The 27,795-nt window shown below is 47.5% G+C and overlaps 1 protein-coding gene across 3 annotated transcripts in view; it reads left to right on the top strand.

Moving 5' to 3' along the window:
• ADCY2 (adenylate cyclase 2) overlaps positions 1-27,795 on the top strand; it is a 409,723-nt gene that overhangs the window by 183,728 nt on the left and 198,200 nt on the right. For all 3 annotated transcript variants that reach the window (XR_008290071.1, XM_027074055.2, XM_027074048.2), the window contains exon 4: positions 24,959-25,108. Coding sequence is in view for 2 of the 3 variants with exons in the window: in XM_027074055.2 (XP_026929856.1) it covers positions 24,959-25,108 (150 nt within the window). In the remaining variant the exon portion in view is untranslated. The remainder of the gene's footprint in view (positions 1-24,958; positions 25,109-27,795) is intronic.

Raw genomic sequence — 27,795 nt, 5'->3', positions numbered from 1 at the left:
TGATTTAGGCCCTGTGTGGGGGCACTGTTACCCAAGTCAGCACAGAAGCTCATTTCGGTAAACAGCTTCCTTCTTCCTCGCTGATCACGTGGTGGGTGCTTGTAATACTGACCCATTTACCTGAGTGGGTAGCTTACTGAACCTCACCAAAAGAGCTAGCTTTTTGTTACTTGAGAACGTGTGAACCACAAAAAATCAAAAACATTTTCCTAAGATGTCATTGTGTGCTTTCTGCGTCTGCAGTGGCTGGGCTGTCCAGCCTGCAGCCCGGCCTCCTGGGCTCCCAGGGGACTGGGGTAAGTGACCCCCTCCTCCCCACACGCTCGACTGTAGAATAGGGAGCTCTGTTGTCGAAAGCACCGTGATAAACATTGGGGTACCTGTGCCCCCATGAATCGGCACTCCTGAAAGGGCCCAAGTGTCCACCAACTGACGAATGGATGAAGAAGATGCGGTTTATACATACAACGGAATACTACTTGGCAATGAGAGAATGAAATCCTGCCATCTGCAACAACGTGGATGGAACTTGAAGATATTATGCTGAGTGAAATAAGTCAGGCAGAGAAAGACAGGTATCATACGTTTTCACCCATATGTGGAACTTGAGAAACTTAACAAAAGACCATGGGGGCAGGGAAGGAGACAAAATAGTTTCAAACAGAGAGGGAGGCAAACTATAAGAGACCCTTCAATACAGAGAACAAACTGAAGATTGATGGGGGAAAGGGCTAAATGGGTGATGGGCATTGAGGAGGGCACTGGTTGGGGTGAGCACTGGGTGTTGTATGTGAGCAATGAATCACGGGATTCTACCCCCACCCCCAACCAAGAGCACGCCGTATACACTCTATGTTAACTCACTTGACAATAAATTCTATTTTTTAAAAAATGGGAAACTCTACAGGCGCCTGTGGGGCTCAGTCAGTTGAGCATCTAACTCTTGATTTCAGCTCAGGTCTTGATCTCATGGTCATAGGATCAAGCCCAAGGTGGAGACTGCTTAGGATTCTCTCTCTCCCTCTGCCTCTCCCACCCCTGTCTCAAGTGAAAATAATGATCAAATAAAATGGGGAGCTGTAGAAACCAGATTGTACTTGAAACAGGACCAGGCCCAGGGGAAGAGTTGCATACACCCCAGTGAGTATCGCAGCTCCTGTTACTATTATGGTTGTGGTTGTTGTTCTTAACTGGTACTCACAGAATTAAGTGTCCCAGACGATGTATTCCTGAGGTTATGCCTCTACTCAGTCCGCCAACTAGAGTCCTTATTATTTTTCTAAAAGGAGTCTCACTTTTGCTCCAAACTGGGGGGTTAAGCTGGGCTACATACACACAGTAGACAAGGTTCACCTAAGCGAGGAAAGCGAGGTAAAGGCAAAGCAAGTGATAGCCACTCGAGTGTGTTTCTGAGCTCCTCCTGGAAGAGCGAGCCCAGCAGATGTTTTCTTAGGTGGGAGCTACGCAGAAGTGAATCCAGAGATCTCTACAGATCTTGATTCTTTTTAACTGTCTAAAGGGTAGGGAGACAGTGTGAGGCTTTTGCTGGTTCTTTCTTTCCTCGATCAACTGCTATTTTTGCTGTGTGCCTGAAGGCAAGGGAGAAAGAGGCGGGGCCAGGGTAAGGCTGGGCTGAGGTTTGGGCTGGATTCAAAGCCAATGTTGAGGCAGCTTCTGGGGAAGGTGCACAGAGCCCTCTTTGAGAAGCCGGTGCCCTCCGGCCGCAGTCCTGGAGCCCCTTTGCCATCAGGAGGTTTCAGAGCTGAGGTGAGGAGCTCACAGGTCATCAGCAGCCTGAATCCTTGTCCCCGAGGCCTCCTGCCTTCAACTCTTTGGGGCCCTGATTTGTTTTTCCTTCGGGAGCAGTGAAGCAGCAATGAAATATGCAGTAAAAGCGTGGAGCCGGAATAGACCATTCATTCATCCATTCATTCATTCATTCGCTCTCAGTGACTTACTCAGTGATCATTTGTGAAATACCTCTTGTGCTTGGTGGTAGAAAGATTCCCTGCTCTAAACCGTGAAGTCTGACAAAGGGGAGATCCTTGGAAGTAGGCAGTCACGCCCCAGGACGAGTCCCGGGACAGATTCAGCACAAGGTATGCTCGTAGTACAGAGTGGCAAAGAGGCCACCTACATCTGGGGCTGGTCTGGGAGCTGGGAGCCTTCCTGCTGCCCGGGCAGAGTCACGGGGACACTTAGGCCCTGACCAGGCCGAACTCTAGAAAGGAGAAGTGGCTGAGAAGAGGGAGAGAAAAGAGTGTGGTGCAGGGACAGGGCACTGAGGCTAGTGGCTGGAACCAGGGTGCCCTCACTTCGGGAAGCAGGGTGGCTCCGGTGTGGGCCATGAGTGTAAATGGGACCCTAGAGGACTAGCGTCAAGGACATCCTGTGCTATTTTAGGAAACACGTACTTGATCTGGTAAGCCAGTGTTCCCTGAAGTATGGCGCTCGGACTGCCGTGATGTAGTCACCCAGGCACATTCCTGGGATATGTCTCAAGCTGATCAGCGTTTTCTGAAAGCAAGTCCTACAGTTTTGTATTTCAGATATGCATCTTTGGTGTTCCTCATGCATCCTCATGTGAGGTTTGCAGACAGAGCTGTAGGTGAGGCAGGCTGGCTCCGGAGGGTTTAAGCAGCGGGCTGCCTGATGCAGGTGCTAGAGATTTGAGTTGTGTGCTAATTGGCACTCCATAGGCTGGCACTTCCCTCGCCCCAGAGCTCAAGGGACTTGTCGAGCAAACAGCAGAGCTGCGAGCCATTTCCTGAGGAGCCTCTGTTCCATCGTCCTCTTTCTGTTCCATTGATCATGGACGCCCGCATTAGGATGACGCCCACGTCTGCCCAGGTCCCCACCACTCTGCTGATCCACGGGGGACCCAGAGCTTGCGGGAAAAACGGGCGGTTGATGTGTGAGCCACTGTGATCTGGGAGTGCCTGCTGCCCCGTAGCATTGCCCACCTGCGACTCTGTCCTGGGATCTTCCAGATGCAAAGGAATGGGGACTGTCTTGGGGCGCCTGGGTGGCTCAGTCGGTTGAGCGCCTGACTTCAGCTCAGGTCATGATCTTGCAGTTCGTGAGTTTGGGCCCCGTGTCGGGCTCTGTGCTGACAGCTCAGAGCCTGGAGCCTGCTTCGAATTCTGGGTCTCCCTCTCTCTCTGCCCGTACTTGTGCGTGCGCTGTCTCTCTCTCTCTCTCTCTCTCTCTGTCAAGAATAAATAAACATTAAAAAAATTAAAAAAAAAAAAAAGAATGGGGACTGCCCTACTGGGGCGGGGGGAGTTGGAGTTTGTGGAAGGGTCCAGAGTTGATTGAGAAACAGAGCAGAAGAAGCAGGCGTGGAGGGCGGGTGGGGAAGAGCAGAGATGCAAAAGACATTAAAGGAGTAAAACTGTCAGAATATAGTGAATATCAGATGTGAGGGGCAAAGTACGCATTGAGAAAGAGTGTCCTCTTGCTCCTTTTGGGTGGTCAGGTAGTGGGAGGCGACACCAAATTGCCACCAAATTCTTAGATAGATGGGGGCAGGATAATGAGGGAAGGGAGATAGGGAATTTCTTTTCACCATATCCTAGAAGGTGCCTGAGGGTCCCCCAGGTGGAGACGTGTGCCAGGAAGCTGGCTGTAATTGCCTGAACTCTGGAAGGTGGTTCTGGGCTGGAAACAGATTCACCCGGGAGATGTTGCCCTTAGGGGATTGTGCCCACCCTGAGAGCTGATGCGGTCACTTAGTTTGAATCTTGTGAGCATGAACACAAGACCCTGAGGAGCACCGAGACATAAGGAGCTCAGGGGAGCCAAGGGCTCTTGAGGAAAGGTCGGGGCTAGAGATGATAAGCATAAGAGGACAACACGGAAAGATATTTGCAGATAGGAGGGAGTAGTTAAAAGTACCGAAAGCCTCAGAAAAAATCATGTGCTGTAAAATTGAAGAATGCTCCTGGGATTTGGCAGTTGGGGAATCATCACCGACTTTATAAAGGAACTTAGTTTGCAGGAGGCGTATGAATGAGGAGCATATCGTCAGCGAGCAAACGAGCATCACAAGGAGCGCTGGGCTAGTCGGTTAAAAAGTGGTTGCTGTGCCAAGGTCCCGAAGGTGCATCCAAGTTTGAGACTCACTTATCTTTCAAGAAACTTGCTGGAGATAAAGAGGAAAGTGGTGGGTCAGAGCTAGAGACGTGCAGGCATCCCGTTAGTGACAGAGTCAACGGGATGACACCCAAGGGCGGTGGCTGCAGTGAGGCCCCAGCAGGACCCCTGGAGGAGGGTTTTGGGTCAAGGCAGAGAGGTGGTCCTTGAACCTGAGGGATGGCTCCCACTAGAAAAGCCTTGTAGAGGGGCGCCTGGGTGGCTCAGTCGGTTGAACGACTGACTTCGGCTCAGGTCATGATTTCACGGTCTGTGAGTTCGAGCCCCGCGTCGGGCTCTGTGCTGACAGCTCAGAGCCCGGGGCCTGCTTCGGAGTCTGTGTCTCCCTCTCTTTTTGCCTCTCCACTGCTCATGCTCTGTCTCTCTCTGACACAAAAATAAATAAAAACATTAAAAAAAAATTTAAAAAAAAAGAAAAGCCTTGTAGACATGGTGTAGGTGTAGAGCTCAGAGGTTTTCTCGAAGTAGAAAAACAGGACTGCCTTGAAAGCAAGGGCTTAGTGGGAAGGAGACCAAGAGAATGGCAGAGGTTTGAGGTGGTCTTGCGGGGACAGAAGTGGGAGTTAAGCTGTATTTAGACTACTTTCTATTGGTGCCAAGATTGGAGACCATGAGTTTGTAGTGGTTCAGACTCCAGCCCGTGTGGAATCCTCTTGAATTGTGTGCCTGGCATAGGATGGACGTGATAGAGGACGTCAACCTCATTACTGCAGGGCACAGCCCATGTGGTACCAGGGGACTGGTGAGGAGGAACTTCAGATCATGTGAGGTGAGTTCTGGCTGTCTAGAGAAGGAAGCCATGCCACCAGCCAGGCTGATAGGTTAGTGCCAGGAGTGAGGCACCTGTGATGTGTCAAGGTGAGGCTGTAGGAAGTTGGAGGGCAAGGAGGGACAGGCAGCGAGTTTGAGGTGTTTGAGATGGGTTGGTTCACATGATCAGAAAGTTCAAGGTGATGGCCACAGTGATGGGGGTGAAGGTCACTGGTCTAAGTTCATGTGTCTAAGAATTGGTGATAGGTCATGTCTATGACTATTGAAATATCTTGGAGTCACGAATAAAGTTGATACTGTGAAAGTCTCTAAGCCAGGCCCCGATGGCTTCAGTGAATGATGAAGGAATTGAAATCCAGACAGCTGGCTGTCCCGCCTTTCCCAAGCTGAAGGATGGAGCCACATGGTCAGTCTTTGCACAGAATCCAAGACCAGAACCCCTTCACAGTCCTACCAGCTCCTTAATCCAGTTCATTTTCCTTCTTACAGTGTTTCCTTTTAGGCCATTGTAACAGTAAGTCATTAATAGTTCAATTTTAAACTAATACCACAACGAATTAAGAAATTGGAGGGGCGTCTGGGTGGCTCAGTCAAGTAATCAGCCAACTCTTGATTTCAGCTGAAATCATGATTCTGGGGGGGGGGTCATGGGATGGAGCCCCAAGTCGGGCTCTGTGCTGAGTGTGTAGCCTGCTTAAGATTCTCTCTTTCTCTCTCTCTCTCTGCCCTTCTTCCCTACTTGTGCGCACACTCTGTCTTTGTCTCAGAAAAAAAAAAGGAAGGAAGGAAGGAAGAAATGGAAAAATAGCTGTGGAGGAGATTCCTAACAGGCCTTCTGCATCACCCCTGCCTGCGCTCCAGGCCCTGGTGCTGAGAAAACTCAAGTCAGAGGCGTAGTCAGAGTGTGTAGGCTCTAAACTTCACATAGGAAGGGCGCTTTTGCACGGACTCTGTCCCAGACTCTCATCTTCAGTCACGCTTATGGCTAAAATAAAGCCCCCTAAGACAGGCTCAGCTTTGAGCTTGATATTCTCACCAACACAGCCTTCCTCCCAGGGACAAGCATTCATTCAACAAGGGAGACAGTCCGCGAGATTCCCCAAGAGAGAAACCTCACATGCCTTGTCTTTGTTTCTTCCAGGCATGTGCTTTGCACTCTCTGTATCGGCTCCAAGGCTCCCATCCCCGCTCCCTTCCTTCCATGGGTCTCTTCCTCACTTCCGTCCCCTCTATGTCCTCAGCAGGACGTATGGAGTGTGCATCACCGTATGAGCTACCTAAGGTGGCTAAGACTTAAACTTGATTGATTCTCTCACAGATCAGGAAGCTAGCGTAGTCCAAAATCAAGGTGTCAGCAGAGCCAAGTTCCCTCCAAAAGCTCTCGGGAGAACCTCCTTCTCTTCTCTCCCCAGCTTCTGGCGGCCCCAGGTGTTTCTTGGCTGTGGTGGTATCACTCCGATCTCTGCCTCATCTTTACTTGGCTTCCCCTACGTCTTCTCTTTTTTGCAAGGTCCTTTGTCACTGATTTGGGACTCACCCCAATCCCGGATGATCTCGTCTCTGTTGGGCAACCTAATTACACTGCAAAGATGTAATTTCGGAGGGACGTAACATTCAACGCACTACAACCAAAAAATGGTACCTGAGCAAAATCTGTTTGCATGTTTTCCCGTTGTGCGTTCATTCTACCCTCCTAACCATGGCGTCCGCTCCAGGAGGGAAAGAATGTGTCTTCTGCTCCTGCTGCTTTCCCTTAGTCCCTCCAGCTGGTATATACTCGGGATTACTTCCTCTTTGGCCCGATTGGCTCCTCTCAATGTGCGGACCCCATGCTTGGAGCAGCTTCCCTCCGACCCTGTAATACTTAGCTCAAGGCTCCCCTTCCAGAATTCTCCTTTTCTCGCTTCTGTACCTCATCTGGTCCGCCTCTCCGACTCAAATCTTTCTTGACATCATGGTCTCCATAAAGAGGTTAATTTTTCTCAGACTGGTCTGAATTCCTTCTCTTATTGGTTTGCCAGCCTATTTAGGGTACATTCCATACATAGCTTTCGTGTGTGGTCTCAACTCATGCATTTACTTTACAGCAAACACTCTCAGAAAACTACACGTAACAGAAGCTTATGCTACAACACAGGGAAAGCTGTGTTTGCTAACTCAATCGGGCTGTCCCAACCATATGAGTCAGCCTCACATTTGGCTGCATGAAGCAGAAAGTCAAACTACGGAGGCTGAAACAAACGGAAATTTATTTGCCCGAAATAAAAAGAAATCCAAAGGTGGAGGGCCACTGACCTTGGTGCAGCAGATCCGTGAAATCGGGGCTGCTGTTTCCAGAGTCCCCTGGCTTTTCTGTCGCCGTCATATGGAGGCTGCTGCAGATCCAGCCATTTCATCTACATTCAAAGCAAGTAGGAGTAGGAAAGCGAACGTTTGCCATGAATTGTGCCTGCTCCTTTCTAGTAAGAAATTAAAAGCCGACACAGAGACTCTTCCTCTTCTGAAGCTGATTTGACTCACATCTGGTTCCCCTCCTAGCTACATAGGAACCTGGCGAAGCAAGTGTGTGGGTTTCCAGCCTTTGTGGGTACCTAGGGAAAGGGGTGGGAAAGGCCTTGACTAGCTAATCACGAGTGTTTGCTACTCCTCCAGGAGCTTATGTCACCCCACCTGTCCTGGTTCTTACAGGTCCCCACCACACCACCTGATGTTGTCATCTTGCCTGATGATTGATAGGAATAGCTATTAACTTAGTAGGCAGTAATTAACTCCAAAGTACATAATTACCAGACTGTAGGACTTTTCCCTGTTTAGAATGTGCCGTTGTGGCCACCGCCACTGACAGAAAGCTCCGGTGCGGTTGTGTTGAAGCTACTGTTAAGCCTGAAGAAGACTGTCATTCAGGCAGAGAATGCACCGTGTTTATGGGCGTGCCCACAGATGTTTTAGTACAGGTGTTAATAGAGCGTGTGAAGAACATCACAGGTTGTGGGACGGCCCCTGCTGTCATTGCATCACCCAGAATTCTCTTCTCTTGGGCTGTTCCCCCGTGGGCTGGAACCAAATGGTGATGTGGGGGGAAAATGAAGGAGAAACCTGAAAACGTAATGACTTCTGCAGAGAATGATTTGTGTTCCTTGGTTAATTCATCAATCATCAACGCAGTATTTAAAGCAATTTAATATTTATATAATTTGATTCCATTTAAGATATCATTTATAAGATATATCATTTTAATATTTATATAATTTGATTCAATTTAAGGTATCATTTATAGATAGTTTCACATTAAAATCTAAATTTGGCCAATGATCATTTACTTTTTTTTTAAAGTTTATTTTATTTTATTGATTTTGAGAGAGACAGCACGAGCAGGGGAAGGGCAGAGAGGGAGAGAGAGAGAATCCCAGGCAGGCTCTGCACCATCCACGGGGAGCCCGATGCGGGGCTTGAACTCATGAACTGTGAGATCATGACTTGAGCTGAAATCAAGAATTGGATGCTTAACCCACTGAGCCACCCAGGTGCCCCCCCTGCCCCACGCCAGTCAGGGACCATTGAAATGCAGCATTTTTTTATTAGTGAAGGCTCCACCTGGAAGCATTCTTTTCTCATTGTTATTGAAGTATAGTTGACATACTATGTCATATCCATTTCAAGTGTACAACATGCCGATTCCATAATTCTGTACCTCACTCGTATATTCTATGCATTACCCATCCCCCCGCCCCCCGCCTCCTATCTGTGACCCATCAGTTTGTTCTCTGTTTTAAAGTGTCTGGTTTGACCTTTGTTTTGTTTATTTTGATCTTTAGTTTCTACATAGAAGTGAAATCATATATTTGTCTTCCTCTGTCTTAATAATTTAGCATAATGCCCTCGTGGTCCATCCACGTGGTTGCAAATGGCAAGATTGCGTGTTTGCAGGCTCTGAAGTATAATCCCCTTATCCATCCAAACTATCGGGTTTGCTCTCCAAACACCATCAGACCTGGGATGCCAACACACGCTAACAAAAGAACAAGAGAACGACATCTAAGTTCAGAAGGCTGGTTTAGTAACTGCTTTTAACTTTAACTGGTTTTCCGCTTGTCTTAGAAACTACTGAATGTTTGCTAGCTTTCAAAATGGAACTTACAGGTGCAGTATGGGTAGGGGCTCTGTAGTCCTGGACGAGTGCATTCAAAATATTCCTTTGGAAGTTACAGGGAAGCCCGTCCTCCCGAGAATATCTCCCTGATGTCACACTATGCACATAGTGTTTTCCATCCCTTCCCCCGGCCTTAGTTCAGCTGTTCCTGTGGGTCTCCTGAAATCCCATTGGTCCGTCCGATGTGAGTATCTGAGGTTGGTCTTGGCTCAGCTCATGAACCTCCTTCCATCTCTCTCCCCTGACTGAACCCCAGCGCTCAGCCTCAGCTGTATCCAGGCTCGTGTTCTTACCCTCCAAAGACAGGGTTATCTTGCTCCAGGTCGGCGCCAGGCCCCCCTAAATGAGGGGAAGGGTGTCTTTCCTTTGGTTTAAACAATTACACTACACCTCACATTTTTAGTTTGAATAGCAAAGCCCACCTCCTGGGAGGGAGGAAGCACATCCTCCTTAACATTATCCATTATTCCATCCATTATTATGTTCTCAGCTCTTCTCTCCACGTGAATTGTTTCTTCTGGCAGTATTCGAGGTTAGTCATCTACTTCTATCTATCCTTAGTTTCTCCTTTCGTGATGCACAACGTATTCCTCTGGGAAAATTATTGTAAAACAATAATAACTTACAGACTCTTCAGGCATGGGTCCCAGGCATGTACATATCTTTTTAAAATGCCAGGTGACTCTAATGCACAGCCAGTATCAGAACCTTCTTCAGTGAGCTCTTGTTTGGAAAGCACTTTGGTGAAGCCTTATCTTGCCTTTTCCATTCCTAAAGACAAATCAGAAGAGGTATTTGTATGGCAGTTACAATTGCAGTGTGCTTTCAAGTGGAAGTCTTCAGTTCCCTAAAGGGAGCATAGTTTGTGCCTGAAATTTGCATTTGTATGTGATCATGATGTTTTCATTAGATTCACCATAGTTCTAAAAGATGGCAAAGGTCACTTACAGAATCGGGTGTGATTTATGGGCATTACCAGATGGGAAATAGTTGGTTAAGAATGTATTTAAATCTGTGGCTGCTGGAGTCAGGGATAAGCTGATCTTAATTTGAAGAATGATGTTATCAGTCAGAAGATGTGTCTCCTGGGGAGGCCTGCCTACAAAGGTACAGTATGTCCACCTGGGAGCATGCGCCCCTCCGGGGAGTAGCCCTCCGTCTGGAGAGCTCCGAAGTGCACTCTTGTTAGTAAATCAAACTTTGCCAAACTTAGGAGGCAGACTTGCTCTAACAAAAGTGAAAACGGATGATGTTTAAACCCAGAGAGTTCATTTCCTAATTTGTCATTCGCGGACGACTGTTGGGTAGACCAGATAGTTGTTTCAAACTACCTCCCACCTTCTGCCTCTGTAGCAAGAAACTGCCTTATCCAGAGGTCACCCGTGAGCATGGAGATAGCACAGGTGACGTTTAAGGCAATGTTGCTTGACTCTTCTCCATTGTAACTCTCCCGAAGAGCCATTTTAGATATTTTTTCCCAACTAACGGAAAACTTACTACCAAAGGAATACTGCATATCTGTTTAAGTGACACGTGCATTTCCGTCTATTATGCATTTAAAAAAGTAATTTTCTTGCCTTTCCCCATGAAGCAGTGTTCTCCTTGAGGGTGATATGGCCCCCGGTGAGAATGCATCAGTTTCTGCAATCCTTAAGTATGCACTCCATTGGGAAGATGCACCAGCGAGGTGGGCCAGGTACTACAATCGACTGACAAGAGGCCATCTGTTCTGGACGGCACTGTTTTCACCAGAGACTGGCCTTTTTCTGTGCTTCCAGAATTAAAATCTTCGCCACCCACTCAACCCCCTCTTTTTAACACATATCTTTTCTTTAGATGTTTTCGTTTACCCAACAGATCAGAGGCAAATCTGGCCACCCTAGGAGAGTTTCACTCTCTTTCAGGTGACAACACACATACTGCATTTTTTCTTTCCAGATTAGCTCTGAGAGGACAATTCTGGGTCCAAGTTCTTCATGCCTGTCCAGATACCATTTGCATGGATTTGCTGAACATTAGGTATATGTCGAAGCAGAAGCCTGGTATTAGGGATAACATCTTCCAAAGTGATGACAAAGTTTTATCTCCAAATATGAAAGGCAGAAAAAGAAGTTTGATCTGAAGCCAAAATTCATATTTAAATGTAAGTGCCATGAGGGGAAGGATTTTTGTCCTTTTTCTCAAAATTACAGCCCCTGCACCTTGAACACTAGTAGTCCCTCAATAATATCTGTTTAATGAAGGGATATATTTGTATTCAGTATTTGAATTATGATCTCTCCAATTCTGATGTGGTGAAGCATGTGGATATAAGGGGTTATATTCATTCATTCAAAGAATATTCACCAAATACACATCATGATAGACCCTTTACGAATTACCCAATATATACGTAAGGGAAGGAAGGAAGGAAGGAAGGAAGGAAGGAAGGAAGGAAGGAAGAAAGGAGGAAGGAAGGAAGGAAGGAAGGAAGGAAGGAAGGAAGGAAGGAAGGAAGGAAGGAAGAAAGGAGGAAGGAAGGAAGGAAGGAAGGAAGGAAGGAAGGAAGGAAGAAAGGAGGAAGGAAGGAAGGAAGGAGGAAGGAAGGAAGGAAGGAAGGAAGGAAGGAAGGAAGGAAGGAGGAAGGAAGGAAGGAGGAAGGAAGGAAGGAGGAAGGAAGGAAGGAAGGAAGGAAGGAAGGAAGGAAGGAAGGAAGAGGGAGGGAGGGAGGGAGGAAAATAAAAGGAAAGAATAAAGAAAAGAAAAAAGAAAGATGGTGTCCCTGCCCTCATGGACTGCAGAGAAGAGTAGGACACACGGGCAATAAGCAGATGGATAAATACAAATGATTACCTTTCTTGGGCGAAGTAATCTTGGAGGAAATCGCTGGGCATAGCGCTGGTGAGTAACAGGGAGACAATCAGAGAACATGCCAGAGAGGAGCTCACATAGAAGCCACAGGTCAGAAGGATGGTCCCACATGGGAAGAGGGGCAAGAAGGGGCTTTCTCAGGCCAAGCAAGCTGTGTGTGCAAAGGCCGTGGGCCTGCCAAGACACACAAGTTGGAGGACCCCAAAGGAGGGTGTGGTACCTGGAGTGGAGTGGGGGTAACACATCAATAGAAGCTGAAGATGCATTGGGGCAGGTTGTAGATGGGGTTTTGGGCAGACATTAAAGTGGAGATGCTTTGAGTGGTGACCTCACGAGCGAGATCGGGGCTAGAGGTCTGCCATTGGGGGTTGGTGCCATGTAGGTGGGGTTGAAGAACCCAGGTGCATGGATGACCCTGTGAGGGAGAAATTGGGGACCCAGATGGAGCCCTGGAGAGTGTCACATCTGAGTCAGAGTGGGGGAGTCCGTGGGTCAGGCGGATACCAGGGAGCGTGGAGCTCAGGAAGCCCAGAGAGATGGGGACTCTGGGCTGGAGAAAGTGACCAGCTGCCGGTGATGGGGGTGAGGGAGGGACTGGAAGGGGCCAGTGACTTTGACAAGAGTGGCATCTTGGAGTTGCTACGTAGTTAGAAGTGGACTATGGAGAGTCAGGAATCAAAGAAGTAGAAAGAGCTCAAGTTGACAAGCCTTTAAGAGTTGGCCACAAAGGGAGAATGAGAAATGGAGAAGAAGGACGGGTTGTGTGAGGTAAGAGAGGGGACTGGGCAGTCAGAAGCACCCTTGCCTGCTGTTGGGAGAGATTGATGACACGGAGGAAGTCGGGAATGAGCTAGAGCCTGGAATCCCCGCTGCCTGGAGACCATTGATAACCCAGGTGATGGTCCAGGTCTGTGTGGTTTTCCTGAGCTCGGAGGCTAAAAACTATTTTGCTTGCATTTTGTGGAATTTGGTTGTCATCGAAACAAAGCCATTTCTTAATGCGTATTCTTAAAATCAAGTTGTTTTCACCCGTTCCATTTCTATTGCCATGTGGTCCTGATGCCTGGCACTTAATTTTCCTCCTCGATGTCTTTCAGTGCAGTGATTGGCTGTAGAAATTCTCGAGCTGTGAAAGGTATGCCCTGTAGCAAGCCCAGCATGTTAATTTCCCTGATAGGAAAACAACACAGGACCACCTGACCACGGGAAGCTCCACGCTGCCTGTCTCTTCTCCTTTTAGTGTGAAGGCCGATTCTCAGACTCTTCTGTCTTTCTCAAACATTCGGTAAACTGTTTTGCTGCTTCTATTTAATATCATGCTGTAAATAGTCTTGTTCAAGCATAAAGAAAGGCATTGCGGTGTTTCTCGAATAGTCAAAATACATTGTGAGATACTGACTCTTGGTCTAATCAATTAAGGCCTGGCTTATTATACGTGATACAAAACAAAGGGAGAATCATAAATTGTCAACTAGGATTTCCATTCTTTATTTTGGTCCTTAAAAAATTAGTACCTGTGGGGGCACTTGGGTGGCTCAGTCGGGTAAGTGTCTGACTCTTGATTTTGGCTCAGGTCATGATCTCTCAGTTGGTGAGTTCGAGCCCCACATCGGGCTCTGTGCTGACAATGTGAAGCCTGCTTGGGATTCTCTCTCTCTCTCTCCGTCTCCCTCCTTGTGTGTGCGCTCTCTCTCTCTCTCTTTCTCTCAAATAAATGAACTTCAAAACAATTAGTGACTGCAGACACTACTCATCAAATCATTTTATTAACCATTAAATGATTAATGATAAATGATAATCGTTAAAAGTCATCTTGGTTTTTTAGCGGGCAAGTTTATTTACGTAATGTGCCCGCTGGAAAACGGAAGTGAAGATTTTTAACTTTTTCTACTTGTTCTTTGGAGTTCTAGTAGCCTTGGATGGGTTTATTTCCTCCCTGGCTTACAAGACTTCTTCACACCCTCAGGAAGCATGCTAATTCATCCCAGAAATGCATTTAGACTTGGAAACACTAGCATTTCAAAATATGATCATGACAGACCCAGAAGAGGGTCGGGGCTTTCTCTCTTCCTCTTCTTGTAAGCTGAAAACGTGTGTGTGAAGCTTGCCGTCTGGAAACCTTTGTAAACCAGACTCATGGGGTAGAGAGCAGATCCCTGCTGTTTGTCACGGAGGCTTGGGGAGGAGGGACCTGCCATCGACAGTGACACATGAAGACGTTGTTCTTCTCCTTCTATCACGACATGACATGTTTCCAGCTTTTACCCCAAACGATCTCCCTCTCGTGTAGTTCCTGCATCAGTGAACGTGAGAGCTAGGTACCCAAGCCAGAAACGTCCTCCTTCCTCCCTGCCCAGACATCAGTCACAAAACTGACACAAAGAGGACTTTAAACCTATAAAAGTTACCTACTTTGAGCTGTATCTCCTAAAAATCTGTGCAATGATACATTCAGATTGGGTTTTTTTAGGAGAAGCTAACACTGTTGTGTAAGCTCCCAACAAATCTCCTATATTTTTGGTCTAACTCAGCATACCTTTTCAGAGTTTATGAAGGAGAAAATAAGCAGCACGGGCATTGTAATTTTAATAACACTTTCAGTTCTAGTTAACGAAATATCTATTTATTTTGTTGAGCCTGTAGGTCATCAGTGATGTGGTTTCCCAAACTGTGTGCCAAGGCACCCGCTGGGGTGCCTCCCAATATTTTAAATTTTCAAGGGAAACATAGCAACCCTCCGTATCTGGCAGACACCATGCAAACCACAAACTCACGGTAGTTCGTGGTTTCAACGTTAGATGACACTACATTCCTTTCACTTTAAAGCTGGGATTTGGGCAAGCCTTGTGACAAAAATTCAAGAAATCAAGGCAGAACAGAGATTGCGAGTGGCAGTGCTGAATCGGAATCCAAGGCTTGTGAAGTTACGTGATGCTCAACCAGCTCAGTGGCTACTGAGGGCCCAGAGTAAGTCCCTGGGTCTTCTAAGAATGAAATAAAAACATTACATTTTATTTCAGTATCTACTTGGGGTTTCTTTCCCCAACAACTACGAGGTTGTGAGGTCATATACTCAACTCTTGTGGACCTTACTACTTAACAAACAGTACTTTTGGATATTTCCTTTGGCCTAGGAAATGCTATGAAAGATTCATGAGCCACAAAGAGCATTGTGAAATAGGAAAATGGGGGAGCCTCTGCATTAGTGGTTTCAGTGGTTAAATTTTGTGTGCAAGGAAAATTTTGTAATCATGTTGGAAGAAGTGTGTTCGGTTTATCAGAAGTCTTCCTTCAGCCACAGCACTCTCCTCATAAAGACAGCTAGCTGTGAGCCCCCATGATGGCGGAGCCTGCGGTCTCCCCAGAGCCTGGCAGCTACAGCTGGAATCTCATTGCCCAGCTCATGACCAGCCTGCTTCTTACCGCCTGTGTTTGTTTGTTTGCGCTGTTGACTTTTCTTGCTGGTTTGTTTTATTGAATTTATTCCAGTGAAGTTGATTTCATGGGGAGGAGGTGTAAAATTTACTTGATCGTAAATGAATGCTCAGTAAAGGCTCCTTGAATGAGGTGGTTTACTGAATGCATCATCTCAGTTCCTGTTGACCCCTCATTGGCTTTGTGTGGCATTTCCTCCAAAGAACTATCAGCCCCAAATTTCTAAGGAATGCACGTTTTAACTTTTGAGTGGATTCTCTGGTAATTTATAAATAATATAACTTTAAAACTCCTATTATTGGTATCATTAATGAAACCTCCGAAGTTTAATTTGTAGTAGGAATTTTTTTTTCCTAGTCACAGAAGCCTTCAGTGTATGCATCCAGGAAGCTATCTCTTTTTTAAATGATTATTTATTTTTGAGAGAGAGAGAGAGAGAGAGAGAGAGAGAGAGAGAGAGCGCACACGAGTTGGGGAGGGGCAGAGAGAGAGAGAGAGGAAGACACAGAATCTGAAGCAGGCTCCAGGCTCCGAGCTGTCAGCACAGAGCCCGACGCGGGGCTCGAACCCACCAACCGTGAGATCATGACTCAAGCTGAAGTTGGGCACTTAACTGACTGAGCCACCCAGGCACCCACATCTTTTTTTTAATTATAGTGCGACTTTGCGGAACATTTTTTGCCTTTACTAAAAAGGCCATTCCCCTTCAAAGTAGACCTTGTTAATCGCAGTGCTCCTTGCTTCTCCTGTATTTGGAGTCTTGTTTTTGCAGGATTTTGCAACCCATTGCTTAGTTGTGAACACACCTACTGTTATCACGTTTAATTTCATGCCCAAGATTGGCCACGCCATCCCTGTGGTGCTGGGCCTCTACCCCCGGACCATTGTCCCTCTGTTGTCACATTACATTTGATACCTACGTTTTGGTCTGTTTACCTTAATAAGATGTCCTCTTGGCCAATCATAATCAGAAGGGTACACACTGTGCTTGGTTGGTTTAACTCTAAATTTACCTAGTATCGTGTAGGTTATAAACGGGATTTAAACATGCCACAGTGCGAACTGCATATAGACCATCAGTGCAGAAATAACCCCGCGTATCCACCAAAGGCATGCCTCCCTTCTGGTACGCTGTGGTACTTGAAAGGAAATATTGATCTCACACATGCACCATGAAGTAGGATGATCATTTCATCTAGAACTAAGCTGCATGGATTGACATGCCTGATACCCTTGGTCACATTCGTTAGCCCAATCCAAACACCTGCTGGCTTTTAAATTTTCTAATGAGTGGATGTAGATCAAATATAGCACCTATAAAGTCGTGATGAATGAAGAGAATTTTTTATGGTGTTTAAACGAAGCCAGATTTCATGGGTTCAGGTTAATTAGATGATCTAAATTGATGAAAGTCCAAACTAACGTGTGTTAAGGTTTCTTCTTTGTTTTCACTTTTAAGTTCACTGGAATCGCCTGAATTAGGCAGATTGTGCTGTATCGCCTGGTAAAGATCCTTTGGAGAGCTGACTTAAGGCTAGTAAAATTGGGGTTTAATTAGTACACAATTACATGTTTCTAAACTTTTGAAAACCATTGGGACGTAGCACTTAAAATGTGTTCTGTTGTGCATGTGTCTTTACATATGGGAGAGAGAGTTTGGGAACATTCAGAGACCTGCAATTCATGGCCCCTTGGATGATCCAGGACCATTTGGTCCACTGAGTTTCTGAAATAAGCATAGTAGAACCTCATTGGGATAATTAACCTTTCAACCATTTGAACTCCCAAAGACCAAGATGATAATGATTTCTATTGGATATTAGCAGAGGTATAAATTTCAGTTTATCATTGATTCATTGATTAACAAAACATCAGGTGTAGTCATCCACACGTCCCTGTGTGGTTTTAGGACCAGACAGACATGAGCCTTGTCATGAGGTGCTCTCAGAGTTGGAGGCAGATCTCTGTTGACACTGAAGGAAGCAGGGAGAGAAATGTCTGGTAGCATTGCTCTGGAGAAACAGCCAGCAGAATAGGTCACAATACAAAGGAAATAGGAGGGCCCCCCTTTGGATGCCAGGAAAGTTCAATGTGAGTTCTAATAGTGGTGGTTCCCTCCTTCTCATACAACTTATTTGTTTGGTCTTCTCTCTTGCCATAGTGGAGAGGAGCTAAGTGCGAAAGCTAATATTGTTCCATGCTCTTGAAGTCAATGATAGAATAGACAAGAGAAGCATCCTCCTCTATGGAAAGCAGAGTGAGCTGTAAATCTTGATAGAGGGAGGCTAGTGTAGTCTTTTCCTACAGAGTTTAGGACATTGGAAACTGTGTTTTGTTTCTTGTTTGTTCTTCTAAACTCTTAATCGAGCCAGCCCTCTGCCCATCGATTTCACATTTGTAGACCCTGAGCTGAGAAGTACAAGTTTGGCTTTCTGAGCAGTTAAGTCGGCACTCCTTTCTTGGGAAGCTGCATTCTCGATGACTTACATTCATGGGAGGAACTTTCTGTGAAGGTCTTGAATATCTTCTGGGCTTATCTCTTTTCTTTGGCTTGTAATGAGCTGGTGGCCCATGTGCTTCTGAGGCAAGCAATGGTCTCAAACATCCCCCCAGTTTTATCGACCTGTAGTATTGGACTTGAGCCCTATCTATATATGAGATTCTTTATCCTTCAGCCCAAATGTGGCTGGAAAAATAACACAATGTATGCTAAAAAAGATTTAATAATAACCGATGTAACATGAAAGAGAATAGATGCTAAGAGTCACAACCAGCAGCACTGTCTGTTTCCAGGGGTCATTTGCGCAGGAAATCAAATTGCATCTGCCCCCCCCACCCCAGTTTTCAACTCCAGTCTTTAACTTCGAGCCCTATAATGCCCACCATTGAGGTGGTAGGTCTTGCAATTTTTGTTACACCTTTCTGTCTCAGTCTGCTTGGGCTGCCATGATAAAACACCACCAATGGGTTCGTGCAAACTACAGATATTTATTTCTCCATTTTGGAGGCTGGGGCATCCAGATCAAGATGCCTGATGAGAATGGTCACCAGGATGGCACCTTCTCCCTGTGTCCTTACGAGGTAGAGAGGGGACTCTGGGGTCTTCCTGTCTTTGTAAAGATACTAATCCCATCAGGGGAGTTCCAACTTCATGAAGTCACCTAAACCCGAATTTCTCCCATGGGCCCCATCTCCAAACACCATCACATTGGGGGTTAGGGTTTCAACATATGAGTTGGGGGGGGGGGGGGACACAAGCATCCAGTCCACCACACTTCATTTCTGACTCTACTCCTATTCATTTGGAAGGATTTTAAATTAGATTTCTAACACGTGACGTCAGGATCACTGGATGTTATTAGCCAAAGCACAGTATTTCTGGCCAGCACTAAATGATAACAAGCAGAAATCCTGAGACCAAGGCCTATAGCAAATTTAATTCTTTGGGGGTCGCAGGGAATGCTAAGGAGATGGCATTGGGATTCTCCGCAGCCATGTTTGAGAGCTCCGTTAAGGAAAATTCTACCCCATCATTTTCTTCCTCAAGCGAGAGCATTGTTTTATTTAAGCCAAATTTGATGCTTATGAGATGCAGTGAGCTTGCTGAATATTCATTTGCAGCTCTTTTCATCACGTTCTTGTATTCCTTTTATTTTCCTTTGACTTATAATTGGTGTTTTTGCATATTTATGATCTGCTTTGCCTTAAGCTGATGACCTGTTTCAAATGCAATGCTATCCTTTCTGCTTCGACCCCTTGCTGTTAATTCATGGAGAAGCCATGTCATTAAGTGGTGGTCACCCACTCATTCCCAGGAGCCTACCCTCAGCATTCGTGTGTGTGCCTTGCTGTCCTCTGTGGACGTTGTAGATTGCATCCCCTAACATAAGATTAAGAGTGGGCATATCGAACTCTTTAAAATGCATTATATCTCAGAGTCACCAAGTTTCTGAGTGGTCATCTGAGCCACGTGGTAATTTCTCAGATGTTTAAAGGCAGCGAACTCCACACACTTAACTGTTCTCTTTCCGAGTGAGCTACCCCTTCAGATCCTTTGCTCTTGGTCACATGATCCATTAGGAGGAACCTGACCCCCAGGTTACTTTCCTTTGAACATACACAGACATGCCAGCCCCACCAGCTAAAAGCTCCACGGACAGGTGGCCTCCAAAACACAGCCGCTTAAAATAACTTAGATGATGGAAGTGCTTTACAGCATAAGATACAGATGCTTTCTAAAGGAAAAAACTAGGCGCTTCTTACAATGTAACACAACTCTTCAGAGATACCTTCCCCACACCCTAGTAGAGGGTGGGATCGTGCTGGATGAAGCTGTTTGACCCTTATGAATTGGGGCGGTGTGGCATTGCTCAGGGATCATCCGGAGAGCCTTGGCTGGCCTGGGGGCCTGCCCTCAAGTGTTCGAGTGTTTTAGACCGTCTCTTTGCCTATGAAACGAAATAACAACACATGTCCATTCTCCTGCTTGTTTTATTTTCTGGATTTTTGCGAGGATGAAAAGTTGCAAGGTGTGTTTGGCTTGATCGGTTCTGAGGGTCGCTGAGCAGTGTCGCAGGATGACCCCCCTCATGTAACGTGCAGGTGGGGAGTGGGGAGTGACGCAACCAGGCTTCTGCAGACTCTGGTGCTGGGGCCATGCTCCATGTCAAGGCCTGCTTTGACTCTTCAGGGTGAACTTGTGACGGCTGTTTTCACCCTAAACAATTTGTTTTCTTCCAAGATGGCTCGTGGGAGGCCAAGTTCTCTCTCCTGCTTCCTGACAGATGTAAAAGTAGTTAAATGAAGGAACAGGATAAAAGAAGGCATCTCGACGGTGTGATGTTATAAAACAAATCCAACATTGTGAAAATAGGGTTTTTTATCATGTGTTCTGCCTAAGAGGATTCTGGAAAATGAAATGCTGGGATATTATTTTTGAAAAGAAAATGTTCACTGCAGCACTGCCTTGGTGCTCCAGGTTTCATACGATGTCATTACATGAATGCACCGTTTGGAACGAAAAACGCTTTAGGACATCGATCACATTTGCAAATTTGTGTCGTTATTAAAATGCCAGGGCCAGTTCTATTAATCTGAAGGGTTCAGTATTTCAGGATGAAACCATGTATCAGAAAATTTAATTTAATTCATTTTTCCATCAGAAAAGTATCGTATTTTACTTGGCATTAATACCCTTAGTTGTTTATTTCTTAAGCATTTCCCTGTGCATAGCCAAATAGAAGTTGGTGAATGCATTCTTTCCAACGATCTACAGCCCAGGAAGCGTTCCAATTCTGTGTTATTTGAAGCGATGCGACATCCAGAACGCATGGCTTTTCCTTAGGTTCCGTGACGATGCAGATTCGCCAACACACTGTGTCAGGCAGAGACCAGCGCTGGGAGAGCAGCCACACCGGTCTTTAGAGAGCCTCTTCCTTCCTCAGACAGACAGGCTCCCCTTGTAGAATGTTGGGGGGGCTTTGTAATCAGCAAGAAGCGTCTGCCTGGTGAGCCACACCGGCGATGGGCAGGGGCCCAGCAGGCCCGCAGGAAACCCAGGCTTCAGCCTACAAATGCAGTCTAGACGGGATCACTCAAATGCTGGAGTGAGCTGGGGGGACGGGTACCTGGCCCCGTGACAGTCGCGCAGGGAGGCTGTGCTGGCCTGCACCGGGTGTCACAGGGAGGAGACAGCGGTTCCCAGATGGGCGGAGGTGGCCTGTTGCCCTCGTGTGTGGGAGGAAGAGACTGCAGTAATCAAAGAGTTGTGACATTTGTGGCCAGTGGTTCCGCTGAGACCAGGGCCTCCATGCAACTGGCTGTTCAAAACAGAAGTTCAGTCGTCCTGCTGCTTCAAGTGGGAGCTGAGAGTTTGGGGTTGACTGGCCTGAGTAGGGTGGCCACGTCCCTTCTGAGGGGTGCACAGCCTCAGCCATGGGGAGGGGGTGGTGGCAGGGACCAGAGATCCCCCCCATCGCAGGGCCGCGGGGTGGGGCAGCCTTGCCATTGGACTAGAGCCCGCCCCCTGCCCTGCTCTGGGACCAGGAGAATGCAGAAGGGACAAACTGGATCCTCAGAAGAATACAGGAGAAGGCAGGGCTCGCCATCCCGGTGGGTGGCATCAGTGTCATTAGAGCAGTGTCCCATTCGTGCATCCCGCTGAGGGCAGGGCTCCTGGGGACAGGTGATGGCATCATCCGGCTCCGTTGCTCACATTTGGTACTCATTTTGGAGGAACGGACTTCCTAAAATGTTGACACTTTGCTTGCAAGGCATTTTCTTAAGGAGAAGGAGGCCAATCCCTCCTAGATAATCACGAAGTTACTTTTCAGCTGCGCCTCTTAAGGGAAAGAGGTCGCAGTCTCGAATTCTGAGCGGCCTGGCTTGCGTCGGCTCCCCTCCGTGTCTGCATTCTTCGGTGCCTGGTCCTTCAAAGCGAATCCTGCAGGGACCAGCTTCGGAGAATCTTTAGCAAAGTAGACGGTCGTTGCGCAGGAGCAGGGCGCGGCGGGGCTGAATTACGGGCGCGCCACCGGGCAGGGCGCCGGAATTAACCCCGCGGGGGGACGCGTCCTCTTTCCTGGCACGCCAGGACATCCGCCGGCTCCGCCCCGTGCTCGCGGGATTGACATTGGCAGAGGTGACCTGCGCAAGCGCGGAGAGCCCTGTGCGGCCAGGCCGGCTTGGGAATGCCCGCGAGGACAGCCGCCCGCCCTCCCAGCCCCGCTCTGGGCCGCTGCTCACCCTTACACACACGTGACCAGCACACGTGCCTCTCGCTCAGATCACATGCCTGTCCTACGTTCACGGGGTGTATTGCACAGGGACGCACACGCGCGTGTCACGCAAAGCCACACGTCGCGCGCGCGGCATGCACACGGGCGTCTCAGGCGCCGCCTGGGTCCTGTACCACACACACAGATACGTCACCCAAGTCACATGGAGACAGAGACACATACGTGTCGCATACATACGTCACGCGTACAGGTCACACACGCCGCGCGCATGACACGCAGGTTGCACGCCCCTACTGTGTGCACACGCATGACAAGTGTACCGCATGCGCACGTAGCACGCACACGCAGGTTAATACTCCACCCGCCCACGCCGCTGGAGGAAGAAGACGTGCGGCTGTGTGACGGCACATTTCCGGGGCCACGGTGAGAGCGCGGGTGGCTGTAGGGGCTGCCCGCCTCCAGGACTGTGAGGCTCGTGGGCGGTGGACTCCTGGAAGGCCCTTCTGGTCTGAGCTACCCTTCCCCTGCTCCTGCTGCAGGGCGTCTGTTTATTCGCAGGGAGAAGCTCATCAGATCGTCCTTCCCATTTCTAGTTCTGTCCTCTGTCCCCTCTGTCCCCAGAACGGCTTCCCCAGGGCTTGCGGAGTCCCGCCTCCCACCCGTGTTCAGAACCTGCGGAGAGTGAGGAAGCCGTCAGGTGGACAGAGAACGGGACGGCCCCTTTGCTGCCGTTACCACTGTTTGCAGGTGCGGCCTCGGATCTGGGCCACACGGTCCTGGCACCGCCCCCCTGAGTTGCCCCAGCAGGGGGACTCGTGGGTCCACCGGCTCCGTGGGCTGAGACGAGAGGGGGTGAGAGAAGGCCCCTGGGGGGAGCGGAGACTTAGCTCATGGTGCCTGGATCCTTCTCTCAGCCTCTCTAGTCACGTGATCCGTGGGACCCAGAAGGTCTTGGAGGAGAAAACAGGGCTTTTGGAAGCCGGCACCCTGCCTTTGTTGGTAGGGCCATTAGCACCCTATTTGGGGAGCCACGAGGCCGTGTGGAGGAGGGGGTGTTGGGCACCTTATCCAGCTGTGGCCGCCCATCCTCTGACAGACCTGCGGGTCTTGCCCTAAACCCGTAAGAGCGAAACCCGTGCTAATCCGTTTTGTACATCACTACCGCCTGCCCTGCGTCCGTAGTGTGCTGGATAAGAGCACACACTGGAAAGACAGTGTCCCACACTTTGGTGACAATATAAGTGAATATATAGTGAATATAAGTGAGAATATAACTGGCGGGGTGGCTCAGCCTGTTGGGCAGCCGACTCTGGATTTCAGCTCAGGCCGTGACCTCAATGGTTGATCGGTTTGAGCCCTGCAATCGGCTCTGTGCTGACAGTGCAGAGCCTGCTTGGGATTCTCTCTCTCTCTCTCTCTCTCTCTCTCTCTTTCTTTCTCTCTGCCCCTCCCATGCTCTCTCTCAGAATAAATAAACTTAAAAAAAGAATGTAAGTGGAATGTTCCCTCAGAGCAACTTCACAACATGTATTAAAAATTTAAAAACAGTCGTGGCTTCTGACTCCGTGCGTTTTACGAATTGACCTAAGGGAAAGATGAAAGAACTATGAGGCCAAAACGTTATACGTGAGGGTGACCACTACAGAATTATGCAGATGCAAGGAATATTAAAGTCGATGTCGAACAGTATGGATATAACTGACGTATTGTGTAGTCATAGAACTGAATGGTAGTTAAGCATTCGAAACCCTGTTTCCACAGGATGAATGTGCATTAGGAAAAAAAGCAAAAGTAAGACACTGCATTCAGAGTGAATTTGGTCCTTTTGGAACAAGATAGAGGTCTTGGCAAAACAAAGTTTGGCCACAGTTTGAGAATGCAGAGGGTCATGGGGCGGGGACAGGGACATAACGGACAGCGAGGTGTGCTCCCTGGGCAGAACTATCACGCTGTTCTTTTTAGTTTTTCTTTATATTTTTCTGTCCCTCCCTCCCCCCCCCCCCCAGTTTTGGTGGACATGAATTTTTATCATCAAAAGACTAGAGAGTTGTATGGTTTAAGAATCTGCCATATTCTTACCTCAACAGAGGATAATAGGGAATATCACTTATCCAGGCTCAGGGAGTACAGTGTTGGTGATCAGCAGCCTGGATCAGTCACCTATTAATTGAAATAATGCTGTGTAACAACCGCAAAATCTCAGCGGCACACAAAGTAGACTGTCGGCTCTCTGGTTGTCTCTGCTCCATGAGTCTTTTTTGGAACCAGTGTGTTAGCCAGGTTATGTTTTTTCTGATGAAGCACAAGAGAACCACTCAAAACATTGCAAGCCAGGGGCGCCTGGGTGGCTTAGTCGGTTGAGCGTCCGACTTTGGCTCAGGGCATGATCTCACGGTTCGTGGGTTCGAGCTCTGCATCGGGCTCTGTGCTGGCAGCTCAGAGCCCAGAGGCTGCTTTGGATTCTGCCTCTCCCTCTCTCTCTTCCCCTCCCCTGTTCATGCTCTGTCTCTCTCTCAAAAATAAATAAACATTTAAAAAAATTTCTTTTTTAAAAAACATTGTGGGCCATCTGAGTCTGGGCTCTGACACCCAGTCACTCCTACTAAAATCACATGGCTGAGCTTAAAGACAAGGGAGCGACTGCAGCGTCATCCGTCCAAGGGCATGGATCCAAGAAGGGGCTAGAATCCCTGAAGGTGATGGCTGTTTCTTTTAAGCAGATAAAAACGTTAGTTTGGAAACAAATAAAATGAACTCCCTGCCGAGCCCTCTCTTGCTGTTGCTAACGTGCATTTTGCCACTGTTGTGTTCAAGAGGTAGGAACGCTCGCCCTACTGAGAGGCTCTCTCTGTCTTCTTAGATCCTGGCCAACGTGATCATTTTCATCTGTGGGAACCTGGCGGGAGCGTATCACAAGCACCTCATGGAACTTGCTCTGCAGCAGACGTACCAGGACACGTGCAATTGCATCAAGTCCCGGATCAAGCTGGAATTTGAAAAGCGTCAGCAGGTAACGTGCGTGTTTCAGTCTCGCTTCCCCATTACTTGAGGCATGATTAGGAGGATGCTGTTAGGCTGATGCTGTTAATACCGTTCACTCATCGTGGGGCATCAGAAAGAATCTGGAGCAGTCGACTGCCCGCGCCCAGCCTTGGGCCGGGTGCCTGGCGGAGTTAGAGACCAAAGAGCAGGGATGGCATCTGTAGACCCAGCCCCAGTGACCTCAGGATCACCCACGTGTGAGCGTCACATCAGTGGCCATCATCGCACGGATGGGGAAACTCCAGTAGTCATTATCATCATCATCAGTGACGCTTTGTCGAGACACTCACTTGAACGAAAACACAGGGCTCTGATGGCGTCTGCCCCAGCCGAAATCTGAGCCTCCTCCCTCTGCGCCGGCACACTGCTTCCTACAGTGCCTACCGTGTAGTCCCCGCGGGAGGAAATAATCAAAGTCGTTCCTGAGGGAGGTCATGGGAGTTGAGGTGGAGGGTGCAGCAGGGAGCTCGCTGTCGTGACTGGGCCTGTCCCGGGGTGACCGTTGTGGGGGAGGCGTGGAAACGCACATCAGAAAAATACACAGGTTACGGCAAAGCGTTGGAAGAATGAGAGAGGAAGACGAGTAGGAGGTGTGGCGAGCAAAGCCATGTGTCATCAGGGATGGTGGAGAGCTGGTGAAACAGATAGGCTTTGGAGGGGAAACCATAAATACACAAGGGGCCCTGTATTTAATATGCTTAACTTCAGGTGGCGGCGGGGCATCACGTGACTGGCTTTGTTTTTCTTGGGTTTATGTATCTGTCACCAGGGACCCCAGTCCCCGTGTCTAAAGGTGGTGATTAGCAGGACTCTGTGAATACCCCACCCCACCTGTCGGAGAGCATTCATCACCGTGCCTGTGCTGGTAGCAGTCAGTATTTGGGACATGGAAGATGTTTCACTATTATGTGTTAAATGGTACCAAGTTAGTCCATTCTATGAAATTACACCAAAATGTATCACGGTAGCAACAAAAATGTGTATTTTAGGGGCACCTGGGTGGCTCAGTCAGTTGAGCATCTGACTCTTGATTTCAGCTTAGGTCATGACCAGGGTCGTGGGATCGAACCCTATGGTGGGCTCCGTGCTGAGTACAGAACGTGCTTAAGATTCTCTCTCTCTCTCCCCCTCTGCCGCTCCCCCCCACCCCCCCAAAAGCATCCTTTAGGTTTTGATGCTAGACTTTTGTGTATAGACTGATGAAGAGTGATCAAATTCCTCTTTGAAAACAGTGGGTTGATTTCACTTCATCCACTCAACAAAAATTGACTGAGCACCTAATTTGTGTCTGGCATGATTCTAGGCACCAGGATACGGCCATGAACATTGTATTCTCACTAGTATCACTAGCAAATCTCACAGTTAAATTTTAAAAAGCATTTTGTTACAACCCATATAGCAAAGGTTTCCAGTAATGAATGTTTAATTCTTTGATATCTATGTGTATCAAACTCCGGATTCAACATTAAGAGTTATAGACCATTGTTAATTTGGGGCTGTTATCCAGTATATTTTCATATACTTGTGTCCAGTAACATTTTAAATCTGGGTTCTAGAAGATTCCACAGTTTCAACAGGCAGCACTTAGTGTTCATGATTGTTTTCTCTGTAGATTTCAAACATTTGAGGATAAATGGTTTCCTTTCCCAAATAGTAGCGACTCTATCAGTTTGGTTCTGACAGGCATATTTAACTTTCTTTTCCATCACCTCCAGAATCTACTTCAAAATCGCATGGAGCCTGAGGGAACTGAAATTCCAAGTAGACAGATTATGTAACCTAATATTTATAGTACCAGCTTTGGCAAAAGCAGTAAGTCAGGCTACTGACCTCATCTGCACTGAGTCCCTGAACCCCCAGAACCAGGTGTCACTCTTGTCACGGTGATCTGTGGCCTCCGAGTAGTCTGGTGGCCACACTTGGACCTTAAGTAGCTCAGGAATTAGAGCTATGACATCTTGTGTGTTGAGGCTTTATGGGACAATCATGAGAGGTACCATAAGGTATTATAAGGACATTTACTAGGTTTTTAAAAAGGGACCTTTTAGAGAAGAGGGACACTTTGAAAGAAGAGTAAGACCTTGTACTAAAGATGTCTAATAAAATATAATTTGACACCACAAATGTGTTTTGCTATTGATGTTGGGAGTCAGCTCCCAGGGTCTGGTGCCCAGAATGCAGTACTTTTCTTGTTAGGGCTTTGGAAAATGTGTTTCTAGAATTAGAGTGAGTGCTTACACTTTTTTGAAACTGGCATGCAATTAAGTGGGAACAGAATCTTCTTTTAGTTAATAAAATCAGTAAGACGTGATCTGCCAGATATAAGGAAATACAAAAAAAAAAAAAAAAATTAGCCAACAGCAACCTGTATGCCCTTCATATAGAGGGTGAGTCCGGAGACCGTGAGTCCTGGTACGGCCACAGACCAAATGACAGTCCGAGGGCGCCACGTGTCCCTTCCTGCCCACCCTTTACCACAAACCACCTTTGCTTCATCCACAATCACTACGGCAAATGGCAGTACTCTTCAAAGTGCTTAATTCAATGATAGGGGTGGATGCTGAGCAAAAGAATTTGTTTCAGCATCTATTAGGACAATATAAATGCCATCCATTCGAATATTCTATATTGGCAGTTGCCTCATCGGGAGTTGAC

The sequence above is a fragment of the Acinonyx jubatus genome, chromosome A1 (assembly GCF_027475565.1).
Source record: "Acinonyx jubatus isolate Ajub_Pintada_27869175 chromosome A1, VMU_Ajub_asm_v1.0, whole genome shotgun sequence".
Classification (NCBI taxonomy): Eukaryota; Metazoa; Chordata; class Mammalia; order Carnivora; family Felidae; genus Acinonyx; species Acinonyx jubatus.
This window is presented reverse-complemented; position numbering and strand designations above follow the sequence as displayed.